Raw genomic sequence first — 13,298 nt, 5'->3', positions numbered from 1 at the left:
TAGACAAATGTGAGGTGCCAGCAGATGGCCAGAGATCAGAGTAGTTATTCTAATTCCTCCCTCATGTGCATCCACAACTCCTGGCTGGCTGCTATCTCTGCACCACTAGTAACTGCCCCCTGAGGCCTCAGTGTAACAGGGGTGATGATGGACCCCCTGTGTTACTCTCTGATCCTTCCTTAATTCTGCCTACTCCCTTGTAAACTGTCCCTTCACTGAACTCTTTCCCCACCTTCCACCCAGAATCCTGATACACCTCACTTTAAAAATCTGATTCCAGTTATGACGGGAAAAAAGTCTGCAGTAAATTTAGAAGGGAAAAAACAGTGAAGATGCTAGCCAGCTTGCGGCGACTGAATTTCGGATTTCACTCAGATCTTCTGCTGGGCCAGTGCTCCACAGCCTGGCGAGGCTGCAGGGTAGAGTGCACTCTTTGCCTTTACAGATGTGCTATTAAGACACAGGGAGCCCAGTTACCTCAGCTGAGGCCACAGACCCTGGCTCTGAGCAGAGTGCCACTTCTTGTTTAGACATTTTGTAGATAGATTGTCTCTGAAGTGTATGGTCCTTAACTAGGAGAGCCCCCTTCACCCTTTGTGGCATTATCTGATTATAGAAACAGTGTCAGCTCGCTCTTCAACTCTGAAATCTGGAGTTTCTTGTACATTTGAGAATTTCTATTTATTTCAAATTTGTTTCCTTCCTTCTATAGTCTTGCTATATTCTAATAGCATGCACCCTATGCCAATAGGTCTGCTTTTTTTCCCTTGATGTTGGATGTACTATAACTTTTTTTTTTTCCCACAGGCAGAGTTAGTGAGAGAGAGAGAGAGAGAAAGGTCTTCCTTTGCCGTTGGTTCACCCCCCAATGGCTGCTGCGGCCGGCGCGCTGCGGCCGGCACACCCCGCCGATCCGAAGCCAGGAGCCAGGTGCTTCCTCCTGGTTTCCCATGCGGGTGCAGGGCCCAAGCACTTGGGCCATCCTTCACTGCACTCCCGGGCCGCAGCAGAGAGCTGGACTGGAAGAGGAGCAACCAGGACAGAATCTGGCGCCCCGACCGGGACTAGAACCCAGTTAGCCTATTGAGCTGCGGCGCTGGCTCTTGCTTTATTTTTTAGCTAGGAAATATGCCAGAAATCAGTAAGAAAGTAAGCAAGCTCACCTCAAATCTTGTGATCTAACAATTATTACAATTTTTTTGTGTCACTTTTTTAAAATTTTATTGACAGTGTACAGATTTCATGTATGTCATATATACAGATTTAGGAACAGTGATCCCTTTGTTGGACCTCTCAGCGATTCCGTCGACCTTGAGAGCGGTGGGAGTTGTCAACAGCACAGTGAAGAGGCCTTTCCACCGGGGCTCTAGAGTCTTAGATTGGTGCCTTCGGACATACACAGCATCACCGATTTGGAAAGGATGTGGAATGGTTGTCATCTTGGGTTGATAGGCTGCTGCAAGAGGTTTCCAGACCTGGTTCTGGATGATCTGGAGTGCTCTCAACCGGGCCTGTAATTTAGGGGCATCGGCAACGGAGTCACTGGCAAGGTCAAGCAAGCCTGCTACTGGTGGGGGCCCTCCATAAAGGATTTCGTATGGTGTCAGCCCGCAATGAGAGGGCGTGTTTCGGACCCGGAACAACACCATAGGGAGGAGTTGGACCCAGTCTTTAACACCAGTCTCCAACGCTAATTTGGTCAAAGTCTCTTTAATTATTCTGTTCATTCTTTCTACCTGTCCTGAACTTTGGAGTCTATAGGCACAGTGCAATTTCCAATTTATGCCTAATGCTTTGGCCACCAACTGACTTACCTGGGAGACAAACGCTGGGCCATTGTCGGACCCGATTACCTTAGGCAAGCCGAACCAGGGGAAGATCTCCTCTATGATCTTCTTGACGACCACCTGGGCGGTTTCCCGTTTTGTGGGGAATGCCTCAGTCCATCCGGAGAAGGTGTCTACAAAAACTAGAAGATACTTATTCCCATAACTGCCCGGCCTTATCTCAGTGAAATCGACCTCCCAGTTGATTCCTGGTCGGTCTCCTCTTACCCTAGCTCCCTCCGGGAGCTTGAGGTGTCTGGCATTTACCTTGGCACACGGAACACAGGATTCAGTCACCTGCTGGACTAAAGAATCAAGTCCGGGGATGTAATAAGACTGCCTATCTTCCTGTAAGGCTGCTTTTAGCTTTTTGTGTCCCAAATGAGTCCATTGATGGAGGCTGGTAATTATTTCTTTAGCCAATTGGTGTGGCAGGACTATTTTCTCTCCGAGCCTCCAAACCCTTATTTGTTCATCATACTCTGCACCGAGCCGCTGGTTCGTATCTAAGTCTTGGTCCGAATAGAGGAAAGGTGGTTCCCTCGATACTTGGGTGGGCTCAATTGTCTTTAACGGGAGCACCTGTTGGCTCAGGGCTGCCGCCCTAGCGGCCTCGTCTGCCATCCTGTTTCCCCTTGCTACGGGGTCGTCTCCTCGTTGGTGCCCGGGGCAATGAATTGCTGAGGAGAATGCTGAGGAGAGTGGCAGCTCTGCTCAGTTTCAGCGGCAAGGAGGAGGTCGTCCACATATTGCAGGAGGACCAGGTCCGGATGGTTGACTCGGAAGTCGGCCAAATCTAGGTGCAGAGCTTCATCAAACAGGGTAGGCGAGTTTTTAAATCCTTGAGGCAACCTTGTCCAGGTGAGTTGTCCTGAAAACCCGGTCTCTGGGTCTTTCCACTCAAAAGCAAAGATGGATTGGCTCTGAGGGCTCAGTCTTAAACAAAAGAATGCACCTTTTAGATCTAACACAGTGTACCATACGTGGGTCGGAGGCAAGGTACTTAACAGATTGTAGGGGTTGGGCACTGTGGGATGCATATCCTCCGTTCTCCTGTTAACCTCCCGCAAGTCCTGTACCGGGCGGTAGTCACCCGTACCAGGCTTCTTTACTGGTAGTAGGGGGGTGTTCCAAGGTGAACGACAAGGTTTTAAAATGCCTAGGTGTAACAATCTCTGGATATGTGGCCGGATACCTTCCTTAGCTTCCTTGCCCATCGGATATTGACGAACTGACACGGGAATGGCCGTGGGCTTCAGATCAAGGGAGGCCGGTTGACGGCCAGCCCTATTCCCGCAGTCTCTGCCCAGGCCTGAGGAAAATCTTGGAGCTTAAAGGACCTTTTTCTGAAGTCAGTACCGAGTGCTGGGCTCCCGTGTCAATCAGGAAGGTTACCGGTCTGCCCCCCACTTCAAGGGTTATCCTGGGCTCAGGGGGGGGCTCCTGGCCCTGACTCACCTAGTCGTCTTCTTCCAAGGACAGGATTGGAACTGGTCTCCTCTTTGGTCCCTGTGTTTTCTTCGGGCAGTCTTTGACCCAGTGTCCTCTTTCTTTACAATAGGCACATTGATCTCTTTCCACCCGAGGCTTTCGTTTGTCTCCCAAATCCCTATTCTGTCCTGGTCTACTCCTTTCTGTATCCTGCACTACGGTGGCCAAAATTCTACTAAGCTCTTGATTACGTCTTTTGTCTCTTTTGTCTTCCCTTTCCTCCTGCTCCTTGCGGATTCTTTCCTCCTTCTCCTCTCGGATCTCCCTTTTGTTGTAAATCTTTTCTGCCTCCTTCATTAAATCTTGTATAGTACGGTAGGCTTCCATTAATCTTTCTAGGAAGCCTGCCGGCGTTTCCTCAGCCCCCTGCACTATTGCACGTACCTTGGCCAAATTGGTGGGGCGCTTTCCAGCCCCTCTGAGACCCGCAAGGAGAATCTGGTGGTAAAGACAAAGTCGCTCCCTACCAGCAACGGTGGTGTAGTCCCAATCAGGACGGGTTGAGGGAAACGCCTCCTCGATTTCGTTTAGCAGTAGGGTCGGTCGGCCATCTGCTCCAGGGACGTTTTTCCGTGCCTCAAGGTAGACACGCTGCTTTTCCTCAGTAGTGAGGAGGGTCTGCAGAAGCTGCTGACAATCATCCCAGGTGGGCTGATTGAGTCAATAAAATTGACTCAATCAGCCCAGTCAGAGCCTGGGGGTCCTGAGAGAAAGAGGGGTTATAGGTTTTCCAATTGTAAAGATCGGAAGCAGAAAATGGCCAGTACTGCATCTGGCCAGCCACCGAGCGAGGAGGAAAAGCCTGCGAAGTCCAGACGCTTCCCGAGCCCCCTGCCTGCCCCCGACGGAGGCGCAGGCGGCTGGAGGGCGGGGAAGGCGCTGAGACTTCTTCCCCTGCCCTCGTGGAATCAGGGGATGGTGCAGAAGGTTGCACATCCCGCTTTGGTTGTTGTGGGAGTTCCTGTGGGGGAGCAGGCTGGCCGGGAAGATAGGGTGGGGGAGAGTCAAAGAGCAGAAAGTCCTGATCAGCCGGAAGAACCGGTGGCTTGTCAGGTTTTGAATCTCGAATCTCCTTCAGAGGGTATAGGGAGGAGGTTGGCACAACCGGGATAGGAGGAGGGGGTAACGGGGTCCGTATGGGCTCCGTCGGGAAGGAGAAGGGTTCTACCCAGGGAGGGGGATTACGTGAAAGATCCTCCCACGTAGTAATGTAGGGCACCTGATCAGGGTGTCCATTGGATTCTGGCTGAAAGACCCGCGCCTTAATCTGTAAAATAATATCGAGGTTAAAAGTGCCGTTCCTTGGCCAGCCGACCTCGAAGGCCGGCCACTCTGAGGAACAGAATTTTGCCCATTGTTTCCTTTTAATCTCCAATGAGAGGTGGCGCGCGCGTTCTCGAACGTCCTTCCAGTGATCTAGAGTGAGACTTAAAGGGGTGGTTATTTGTTGACCCATGTGTGCAAGGATTTTAGCCCAAACAAAAAGAACAGCCAATGCACAGACATATACAGTAAGCAAGACAAACCACATGGCTAGGACAAATCGAACGCTATTGCGCTATTTTTGGGAGCGGCTGCCTGACCAGCCCTCCCCGGGAAGGAGGGAGACTTGGTCTCCGACCCACCTCCAGACCACCCCGGGAGCGTCTTCCGGGGGAACGGACCGAGGGTTTCCCCTACTGGTCTCACAGACCGGAGCGTCCTCCGGGGAACGGACCAGGGGTTGCTGGGCACGCCTGCCTCCCCCACTGGTCTCACAGAGTCAGGTACTGGCCAGTCAGAACACTCAAGACGAAGAACAACAAACAGAAAACACTTAATTATACCTCCAACTGGTCCTGCAGAGAATGGGTCTGAGGGCGACCTCGAGCCCCACGTTGGGCGCCAAAATGTTGGACCTCTCAGTTGTAGAGATGCCCACTTGCTCGAGAGGACGCCCAAAAATCCAGACTCCAGACCAGTTGATGCAAAAAGCATGAGGTATTTATTGTACGTTTGCGCAAACGGGCCCCCACCTCAGGCAGTGAGGAGCCCTGAGCGGCAGTTTCACACAGGTTATATAGTCAACAAATTAGCATATGGGATTGGCCGGTTCGGAGGGACAATTAGCATACCGGAGAGTGCTGAGGAGAGTGCTGAGGAAACCAGCTGAGGAGAGTGCTGAGGGAACCAGCTGAAGAGAATGCTGAGGAGAGTGCTGAGGGAACCAGCTGAGGAGAATGCTGAGGAGAGTACTGAGACTCTCCGAAGGGGAGTGGCAGCTCTGCTCTGGGCATGCCTAGAGGTTCTCTAAAGGGGATAGACTTTTCCTTCCCAGAGAACGTGCCCGCTGGACCCTGGGGAACATCTAACCTCTTAAGAAGCCCCTGATATCTGCCCAGGCCTAGTTTCTTGTCCCTCTCCCCCATAAGGGTCCTTCACCTTGTGGGCTTTATCATAAATAATTTTTCATAGTACAAAGTTTTTAAAAAAAAATTATTAATGACTTGGTTTGAAGGAACTCAGCAAGAGTCTACCTAGCTCCTTTTTCTGCATTTGGATCCAAGGACAAAGCGTAATAGTTAACGCAGTGTATGTACATTTACCAATTAACAGAATAGAAAGAAAGGGTCTGGAAATGATCTGTTGGATATGTAACTCATGAGTAGTGCAGTGATGCTTTAGGAATATCATACAGCATAACTGAACACCTGATTGGGTTTGCCCAAGAATGCTCCCGATAAAAAAAATGATGACATGTAGAACTCCTCACAACAGCATTTGTCTTCACATCTCTTGAAGCTTACTTCTAGTTTTCAGCTTCCTTTGGGAGTAGCTCTCCAGGTCCTCCCACATGGCATAACCACAGTGCCAGAGAAAGAGTACATGCATACAACAAAAGGAACTTTACTTCTTTTTACCTGTCTGCTTGTCCACATTGTCTAGGTGGCAAATTACATTAAAAAAAGATTTATTTATATGTTGCTGGTTCACTCCCTAGATGACCATGATGGCCAGGGCTGAGCTAGGCCAGAGGCAGGAGCCAGCAGTTTCATCCTGGTCTCCCACGAGGTTGGCAGGGGCCTCATTAGTTGGGCCATTTTCCGTTGCTTTTCCTAGGCCAACAGCAGGGAACTGGATCTGAAGTGGAGCAGTCGGGGCCCAAACCAGTGCCCATATAGATTACCAGCGTTACAGGGGTGGCTTTACTTACTACACCACAACACCAGCCCCAGAAAATTATGTTTCTAAAGGGAATTAGCATTTTAGGAAAAACTAGTTAAATCAATTTGTGATTGGTGGGCCATGTAGGGAGATACTTTTTATTTGGCAGCCCTGATATAAAGTACAGTTTTACATCACTTGAAAGGGGGACGTGTTCTGAGAAATCTTTTGTTAGATAATTTCATTGTTGTATAAACATAGAATACTGACACAAACTGAGAAACTACAGTGTCACCAGGCATTGTCAGATTATAGGGCAATCATCATAAATGTTTATTGCTGACTAAACCATATGGTACACAACTGTAAAGTAGTACAGAATCGGCTGAGGGTACAGTCTGCACTGTGACTCTCATCTCTAGTTTGGGAAGTGAGCTGGTACTTCCTAAGGTTTTATAAAAGCAGGTCTAGGCCAGCACCGCAGCTCACTTAGCTAATCCTCCACCTACGGCACTGGCACCCCGGGTTCTGGTCCTGGTTGGGGCATCGGATTCTGTCCCGGTTGCTCCTCTTCCCATCCAGCTCTCTGCTGTGGCCCGGGAAGGCAGTGGAGGATGGCCCAAGTGCTTGGGCCCTGCACCCACATGGGATACCAGGAGGAAGCGCCTGGCTTCTGGCTTCAGATCGGTGCAGCGCACTGGCTGTAGCGGCCATTTTTTTTTTGGGGGGGGGTGTGAACCAACGGAAGGAAGACCCTTCTCTCTGTCTCTCTCTCACTGTCTTAACTCTGCCTGTCAAAAAATAAAAATAAAAATAAAATAAAAGCAGGGTCTAACTGTATTTAAAGCCACTAAATACACATGTGATAAGAAAATCTAGCAAATGTTTTGGTGTCTTATTTGCTTTTGTATTTCCTGGCTTTTTATATCTTCTGTACCTTGATTATATTTTTTATGTCAACAATATAAAAAGTTCTTGCACTTAGTTTTTACAAATTAAATTAAGGTTTCTAGCTTGGGCTATTAGGATGACTTTGACTAAGATCAAAAATACTAAAGGAAGAGCAATGTTTGCAAGAGAGAATGATTTCATCTAGGCCACATTGATTTCATCTAGGCCACATTTTGCATGCATTTATGTCTTGTTCTTTCAGCAAGTTTGTGAGCTCCTTGAGGGGCAACAAATCAGCTTTTTTAAAAAAGATTTATTTATTTGAAAGGCAAAGTTATACACAGAGAGAGAGAGAGAGAGATCTTTTATCCATTGATTCACTTTCCATATAGCTACTACAGCCAGGGTTGGTCCAGCCTGAAGTTAGGATCTCGGAACTCCATCCTGGGAGATTATAACTTGATTTTAAAATTTATTTTCACCAGTAACTCAGTATATTGGTGTAATGAGTGAAACGCAGTGAGTAGTTGCAGTTGTGACCCATCATCATAATTTTGTTGTAAGTGTTGGCTTCTGTTTATCCCCTCAGGTGTCCCAAGTAGATACTATCTGTGAGTGTTTACTGGAGCACGAGGAGCAAGTCTTGAAGGACGCAGCACTGGATTCTGTCGAATGGGCTGAAGTGGTGATCAGTGTGAACAATATTCTTAAGGTATAAAAGTACCATCAAGGCCGGCGCCGCGGCTCACTAGGCTAATCCTCCGCCTTGCGGCGCCGGCACACCGGGTTCTAGTCCCGGTCGGGGCACCGATCCTGTCCCGGTTGCCCCTCTTCCAGGCCAGCTCTCTGCTGTGGCCCGGGAGTGCAGTGGAGGATGGCCCAAGTCCTTGGGCCCTGCACCCCATGGGAGACCAGGAGAAGCACCTGGCTCCTGCCATCGGATCAGCGCAGTGCGCCGGCCGCAGCGCACCTACCGCAGCGCACCTACCGCAGCAGCCATTGGAGGGTGAACCAACGGCAAAAGGAAGACCTTTCTCTCTGTCTCTCTCTCACTGTCCACTCTGCCTGTCAAAAGTTTAAAAAAAAAAAAAAAAAAAAAAAAAAAAGTACCATCAAGACTGTAACAGATTGGCCGGCGCCGCGGCTCACTAGGCTAATCCTCCACCTTGCGGCGCCGGCACACCGGGTTCTAGTCCCGGTTGGGGCTCCAGATTCTGTCCCGGTTGCCCCTCTTCCAGGCCAGCTCTCTGCTGTGGCCAGGGAGTGCAGTGGAGGATGGCCCAAGTGCTTGGGCCCTGCATCCCATGGGAGACCAGGAGAGGCACCTGGCTCCTGGCTTCGGATCAGCACGGTGCACCGGCCCCAGCGCGCCGGCCGCGGCGGCCATTGGAGGGTGAACCAACGGCAAATGAAGACCTTTCTCTCTGTCTCTCTCTCTCACTGTCCACTCTGCCTGACAAAAAAAAAAAGACTGTAGCAGATTAAAGTTCAGAGTCTCAATACACAATAAGCGGTTTCCATATTCAGAGTCTGCATGATCAATAATTTATGAAGTTTTAGCCATTTGCTGTTTCTAAAATGAAAAGTATCAGCTAACTGAATGTGTATATTAATACGCACACATATATGATCTTAATAAAACCTGAATTTCTCCTTGGTAAAAATTAATACATGCATTAACATACCTAGATAGCTCTCATTTCTGTTTTTTTATCTTTTATATCTATTTTTAATTTTACAAATTAAATGTGGTGGAGGTTTCTAGCTTGGGCTATTAGGATGACTTTGGCTACGTGAGACCAGGATAAGCACCTGGCTCCTGCCATTGGATCAGGGCGGTGCGGCGGCCGCAGCGCGCTGGCCATGGCAGCCATTGGAGGGTGAACCAACGGCAAAAGGAAGACCTTTCTCTCTGTCTCTCTCTCTCTCTCTATCCACTCTGCCTGTCAAAAATTAAAAAAAAAAAAAAAAAAAAACTAAAGAGCAATGTTTGCAAGAGAAAATGATTTCATCTAGACCACATTTTGCATGCATTTATGTCTTGTTCTTTCAGCAAATTTTTCAACAAATATTTCAACCAATACAAACATATCTAATAACTCTCATCTCTATTTTCTGACCACTCAGAAACTTGCTGCTTATATTATTGATCAAAATATTCCATCTAATTTTAGCTAATAGACTTTATAGTAGTGATTTTCCTACTTAGGTTTCCATAGTTCTCCAAAATTAAAATTAAGTTGTGGATTAAAACAAATTTCAAAAGCAGAAAAATCCCAAAAGTAATCCTCCAGTCTTTTGCAGGGTACTTTTTTTTAACAGACTTTGGTGTTTCAAATTATTCTCTGAAATGCTGTGATCCATCACTTTGCACATGTGATAACACATTTGATTTGTCTTCCAGGATATGTTGCAGGCTGCTAATCATTATCGCCAAAATAGAAACTGCTTGTATAGGAGAGAAGAAGCACTAGAAAAAGAACCTGAATATGTTCCTTGGACAGGTAATATGCTGATTTATTAATAGCTGTTTACATGTTTCTGATGATCCATCATTTTCAGAAGCTGTGTAATTTCTGTACTGCAGGTGTATAAGTGAAATGAAAAATCAGTGCCATCTTCAAAATGAGAGGAAGGAGCATGTTTACCTGGCTTTGTTAAGGAAATCTCCATAGAGAGGCTGGAATTCAAGCAGTACATAGGCAGACCCATTTGTTTTGGTTTTTAGCAGTGGTAAAATAAGTTTTAGGCATTTGGACTTCCCTGCACCACTATAGAGCTCTTACTTACCAAATTATTTTGTATGATTTCACAGCAACCAGTGGTCCTGCTGGCATCCGAACAGTAATAATACGTCAACATGGAATTGTCCTGAAAATGGTATATCCCCAGGCAGACAGCAACCTGCGAAACGTCGTGACAGAGCAGCTGGTGGCACTGATTGATTGTTTCCTGGATGGTTATGTTTCTCAGCTGAAATCTCTGGAGAAATCCGGTGATCAAGAAAGATACTCTAATCTGGAAGTGGAATACCTACAGAAAAGATCAGATCTCTTAACGCCTCTTCGTAAGTACATAATATTTAGCCAGAGCAATGGGTCTTTGAATGTGCAGAATGCATGCAGGGATCACATAGTTAATATGATGTATTCAGTGTAATAGTGTTACCACAACTGTAACCAAGAACTTAAGTAAATACAAACGTACACAGCTTTCTCTGTTCATTCATTCAGTTTTTTTTCTTTTTTTTCAGTATTTACCAGGTCTGGTACCATAGATGATTCTGGAAACAATTTAAAAATAAACAAGTTAACATGTGAAGGATGTCCTCATAGATCTTAGCATCTAAGACTTCCATGTGAATAACTGCTTTGCAAAGTAGCCTGATAAAGAGCTGTTAGAGGGATACAGATAAAATAGTATGAGCAAATAACATGTTCTTGTTAAGGCTGGGAGTGTTGACTTATTTTACTGGTACATGAAGGAAGGAGTAGTGTTTAGAGAAGCAGTGATAAAGCAGTGGATTGAATTTTTACCTTTAAATTTCTATTGATTATGAAATTGCATGGCAGTAACTGGCAAGGTTTCTATTCCACTAATTATTGTTGGCACGTGATAATAATAAAATTTCAATTAATCATTTTATTCTGTATTTGAAGTTTCTGCTAACGGGGATTTTTTTTCCCCCATCTGTTCTCATTTCCATAGTCACTCTAGGCCAGTACCCATGGGCTGCTTCTCTAGCAGAGAAGTACTGTGACTTTGACATCTTGGTGCAAATGTGTGAGCAGACTGACAACCAGACCAGACTCCAGCGCTATATGACCCAGTTTGCTGACCAGGTGCAAGATGTGGGGTGCATGGGCAGTGGGCTATTTTGTACATTCCTTTTAGTTCCAGTTTCATGAATCTTTCCACTACAGTAGCTCTTGAACACTGTGAGACATTTTAGTCTTCTTTTCCAGCCCAACCTCCACACCACCCCCCAACATCTGGCAAATAGCCTGTGGGGCAAACTGACTGGGGGTTTGGATCTCTCCAGATTCAGATTTATCTTGCCAAACCATGTGGCCATCTGACATAGAATTCTACCCAAGAATGTCCCCTTCTGGAATCTTATAGCCTCAGTACTGTCCAGTAGAACTTTCTGTGATATTGGAGATGTTTATATGCATTGTCCAAAATGAGGGGCAGTGGCCACATGTGCCTGTCCAGCAACTGAAAGGTGGCGGGTATGCCTGAGGAGCTGAATGATGAATTTTAATCACAATTAAACAAGAGCTACATGTAGTACATGGTTACTGTATTGGCCACTATCCATGTAGGGGATAAACTATATTGATGATCTTGAGCAAGATATCCTTTCTGAATTTGTCGAATCTGAGGATTACATTAGCTGATCCTCCAATGCAGCGATGTATTGATTAAAGCAATATTTCTGTTTTGGAGGCCTTTGGAAGGAGTTTAGCATTTCATTATCAGGAATGTAGTTTTCGAATTGTGTTAACATTAACTTTGTCATTTGTAGAATTTTTCAGATTTTCTCTTCCGTTGGTATCTGGAGAAAGGAAAACGAGGCAAATTATTGTCTCAGCCCATTTCTCAGCATGGACAGTTGGCGAATTTTTTGCAAGCTCATGAACATCTCAGCTGGTTACATGAAATTAATGGTCAAGAATTAGAAAAGGTAAGAAGGAGTTAATTATATGGAGTAGATGATGATTTAGTTAGCCTTTAATAATTAAAATAAGACTTTTTAGTCATACATCTCATAAGGGCTTAATATCCAAAATATTAAGGAATTCAACTCAATAGCAAGAAAACAAATAACCTAAGTAAAAAATGGGTGAAAGGCATAGGTAGGTATTTCTCAAAAAGAAGACATATGTGGGCCAGCATTGTGGCATAGCGGGTAAAGCTGCCGCCTGCAGTGCCAGCGTCCCATATGGGCACCAGTTGTTCCTCTTCTGATCCAGCTCTCTGCTGTGGCCTGGGAAAGCAGAAGATGGCCCAAGTGCTTGGGCCCCTGTACCCACATGGGAGACCTGGAAGAAGTTACTGGCTCCTGGTTTCAGATGGGCCCAGCTCTTACGTTTTTTTGTTTTGTTTTGTTTTTTAATTTTTTTTTTTTTTTTTTTTTTGGACAGGCAGAGTGGACAGTAGAGGGAGACAGAGAGAAAGGTCTTCCTTTTTGCCATTGGTTCACCCTCCAATGGCCACGGTAGGCACGCTGCAGCCGGTGCACCGCGCTGTTCCGATGGCAGGAGCCAGGTGCTTCTCCTGGTCTCCCATGGGGTGCAGGGCCCAAGAACTTGGGCCATCCTCCACTGCACTCCCACGCCACAGCAGAGAGCTGGCCTGGAAGAGGGGCAACCGGGACAGGATCAGTGCCCCAACCGGGACTAGAACCCGGTGTGCCGGCACCGCAGGCGGAGGATTAGCCTGTTAAGCCACGGCGCCAGCCAGCTCTTACCCTTTATATGGCTTCAAAGATTTATTTATTTATTTAAGAGTCAGAGAGAGAGTGAGAGGGGTTTTCCATCTGCTGGTTCACTCCCCAAATGGCCACAGTGGCTGGAGCTGGGCCCTTCTTCCAGGTCTCCCACACGACTTACTGCTTTCCCAGACCATAGCAGAGAGCTAGGTTGGAAGTGGAGCAGGGCTAAGGGGCGGGAGCTGTGACATAGTAAGTTAAGTACGTTAAGCTTCTGCCTGTGGTACCAGCATCCCAAATGGCGCTGGTCGAGCTCTGGCTGCTCCTCTTCTGACCCAGCTCATCTATGGCCTGGGAAATCAGCAGAAGATAACTCAGAGTACTTGGGCCCCTGCATCCATGTGGGAGACCTGGAAGAAGCTCCTGGCTCCTGGCTTCATACAAATGGCCAACAGATACATTTAAAAATGGTCAACATCACTAATTAGGGAACTTCAAATTAAAAACATAAT

At 46.8% G+C, this 13,298-nt stretch overlaps 1 protein-coding gene across 3 annotated transcripts in view; it reads left to right on the top strand.

Annotated features, from left to right (window-relative positions):
• NUP133 (nucleoporin 133) overlaps window positions 1-13,298 on the top strand; it is a 66,755-nt gene that overhangs the window by 35,942 nt on the left and 17,515 nt on the right. For all 3 annotated transcript variants that reach the window (XM_062211047.1, XM_062211049.1, XM_062211048.1), the window contains exons 16-20: window positions 7,942-8,064; window positions 9,757-9,856; window positions 10,168-10,419; window positions 11,061-11,194; window positions 11,881-12,039. In XM_062211047.1, the coding sequence (XP_062067031.1) occupies window positions 7,942-8,064; window positions 9,757-9,856; window positions 10,168-10,419; window positions 11,061-11,194; window positions 11,881-12,039 (768 nt within the window). The remainder of the gene's footprint in view (window positions 1-7,941; window positions 8,065-9,756; window positions 9,857-10,167; window positions 10,420-11,060; window positions 11,195-11,880; window positions 12,040-13,298) is intronic.

The sequence above is a fragment of the Lepus europaeus genome, chromosome 14, assembly GCF_033115175.1.
Source record: "Lepus europaeus isolate LE1 chromosome 14, mLepTim1.pri, whole genome shotgun sequence".
Lineage (NCBI taxonomy): Eukaryota > Metazoa > Chordata > Mammalia > Lagomorpha > Leporidae > Lepus > Lepus europaeus.
The sequence above is the reverse complement of the archived record's forward strand: the minus strand, read 5'-3'. Positions and strand labels throughout refer to the sequence as shown.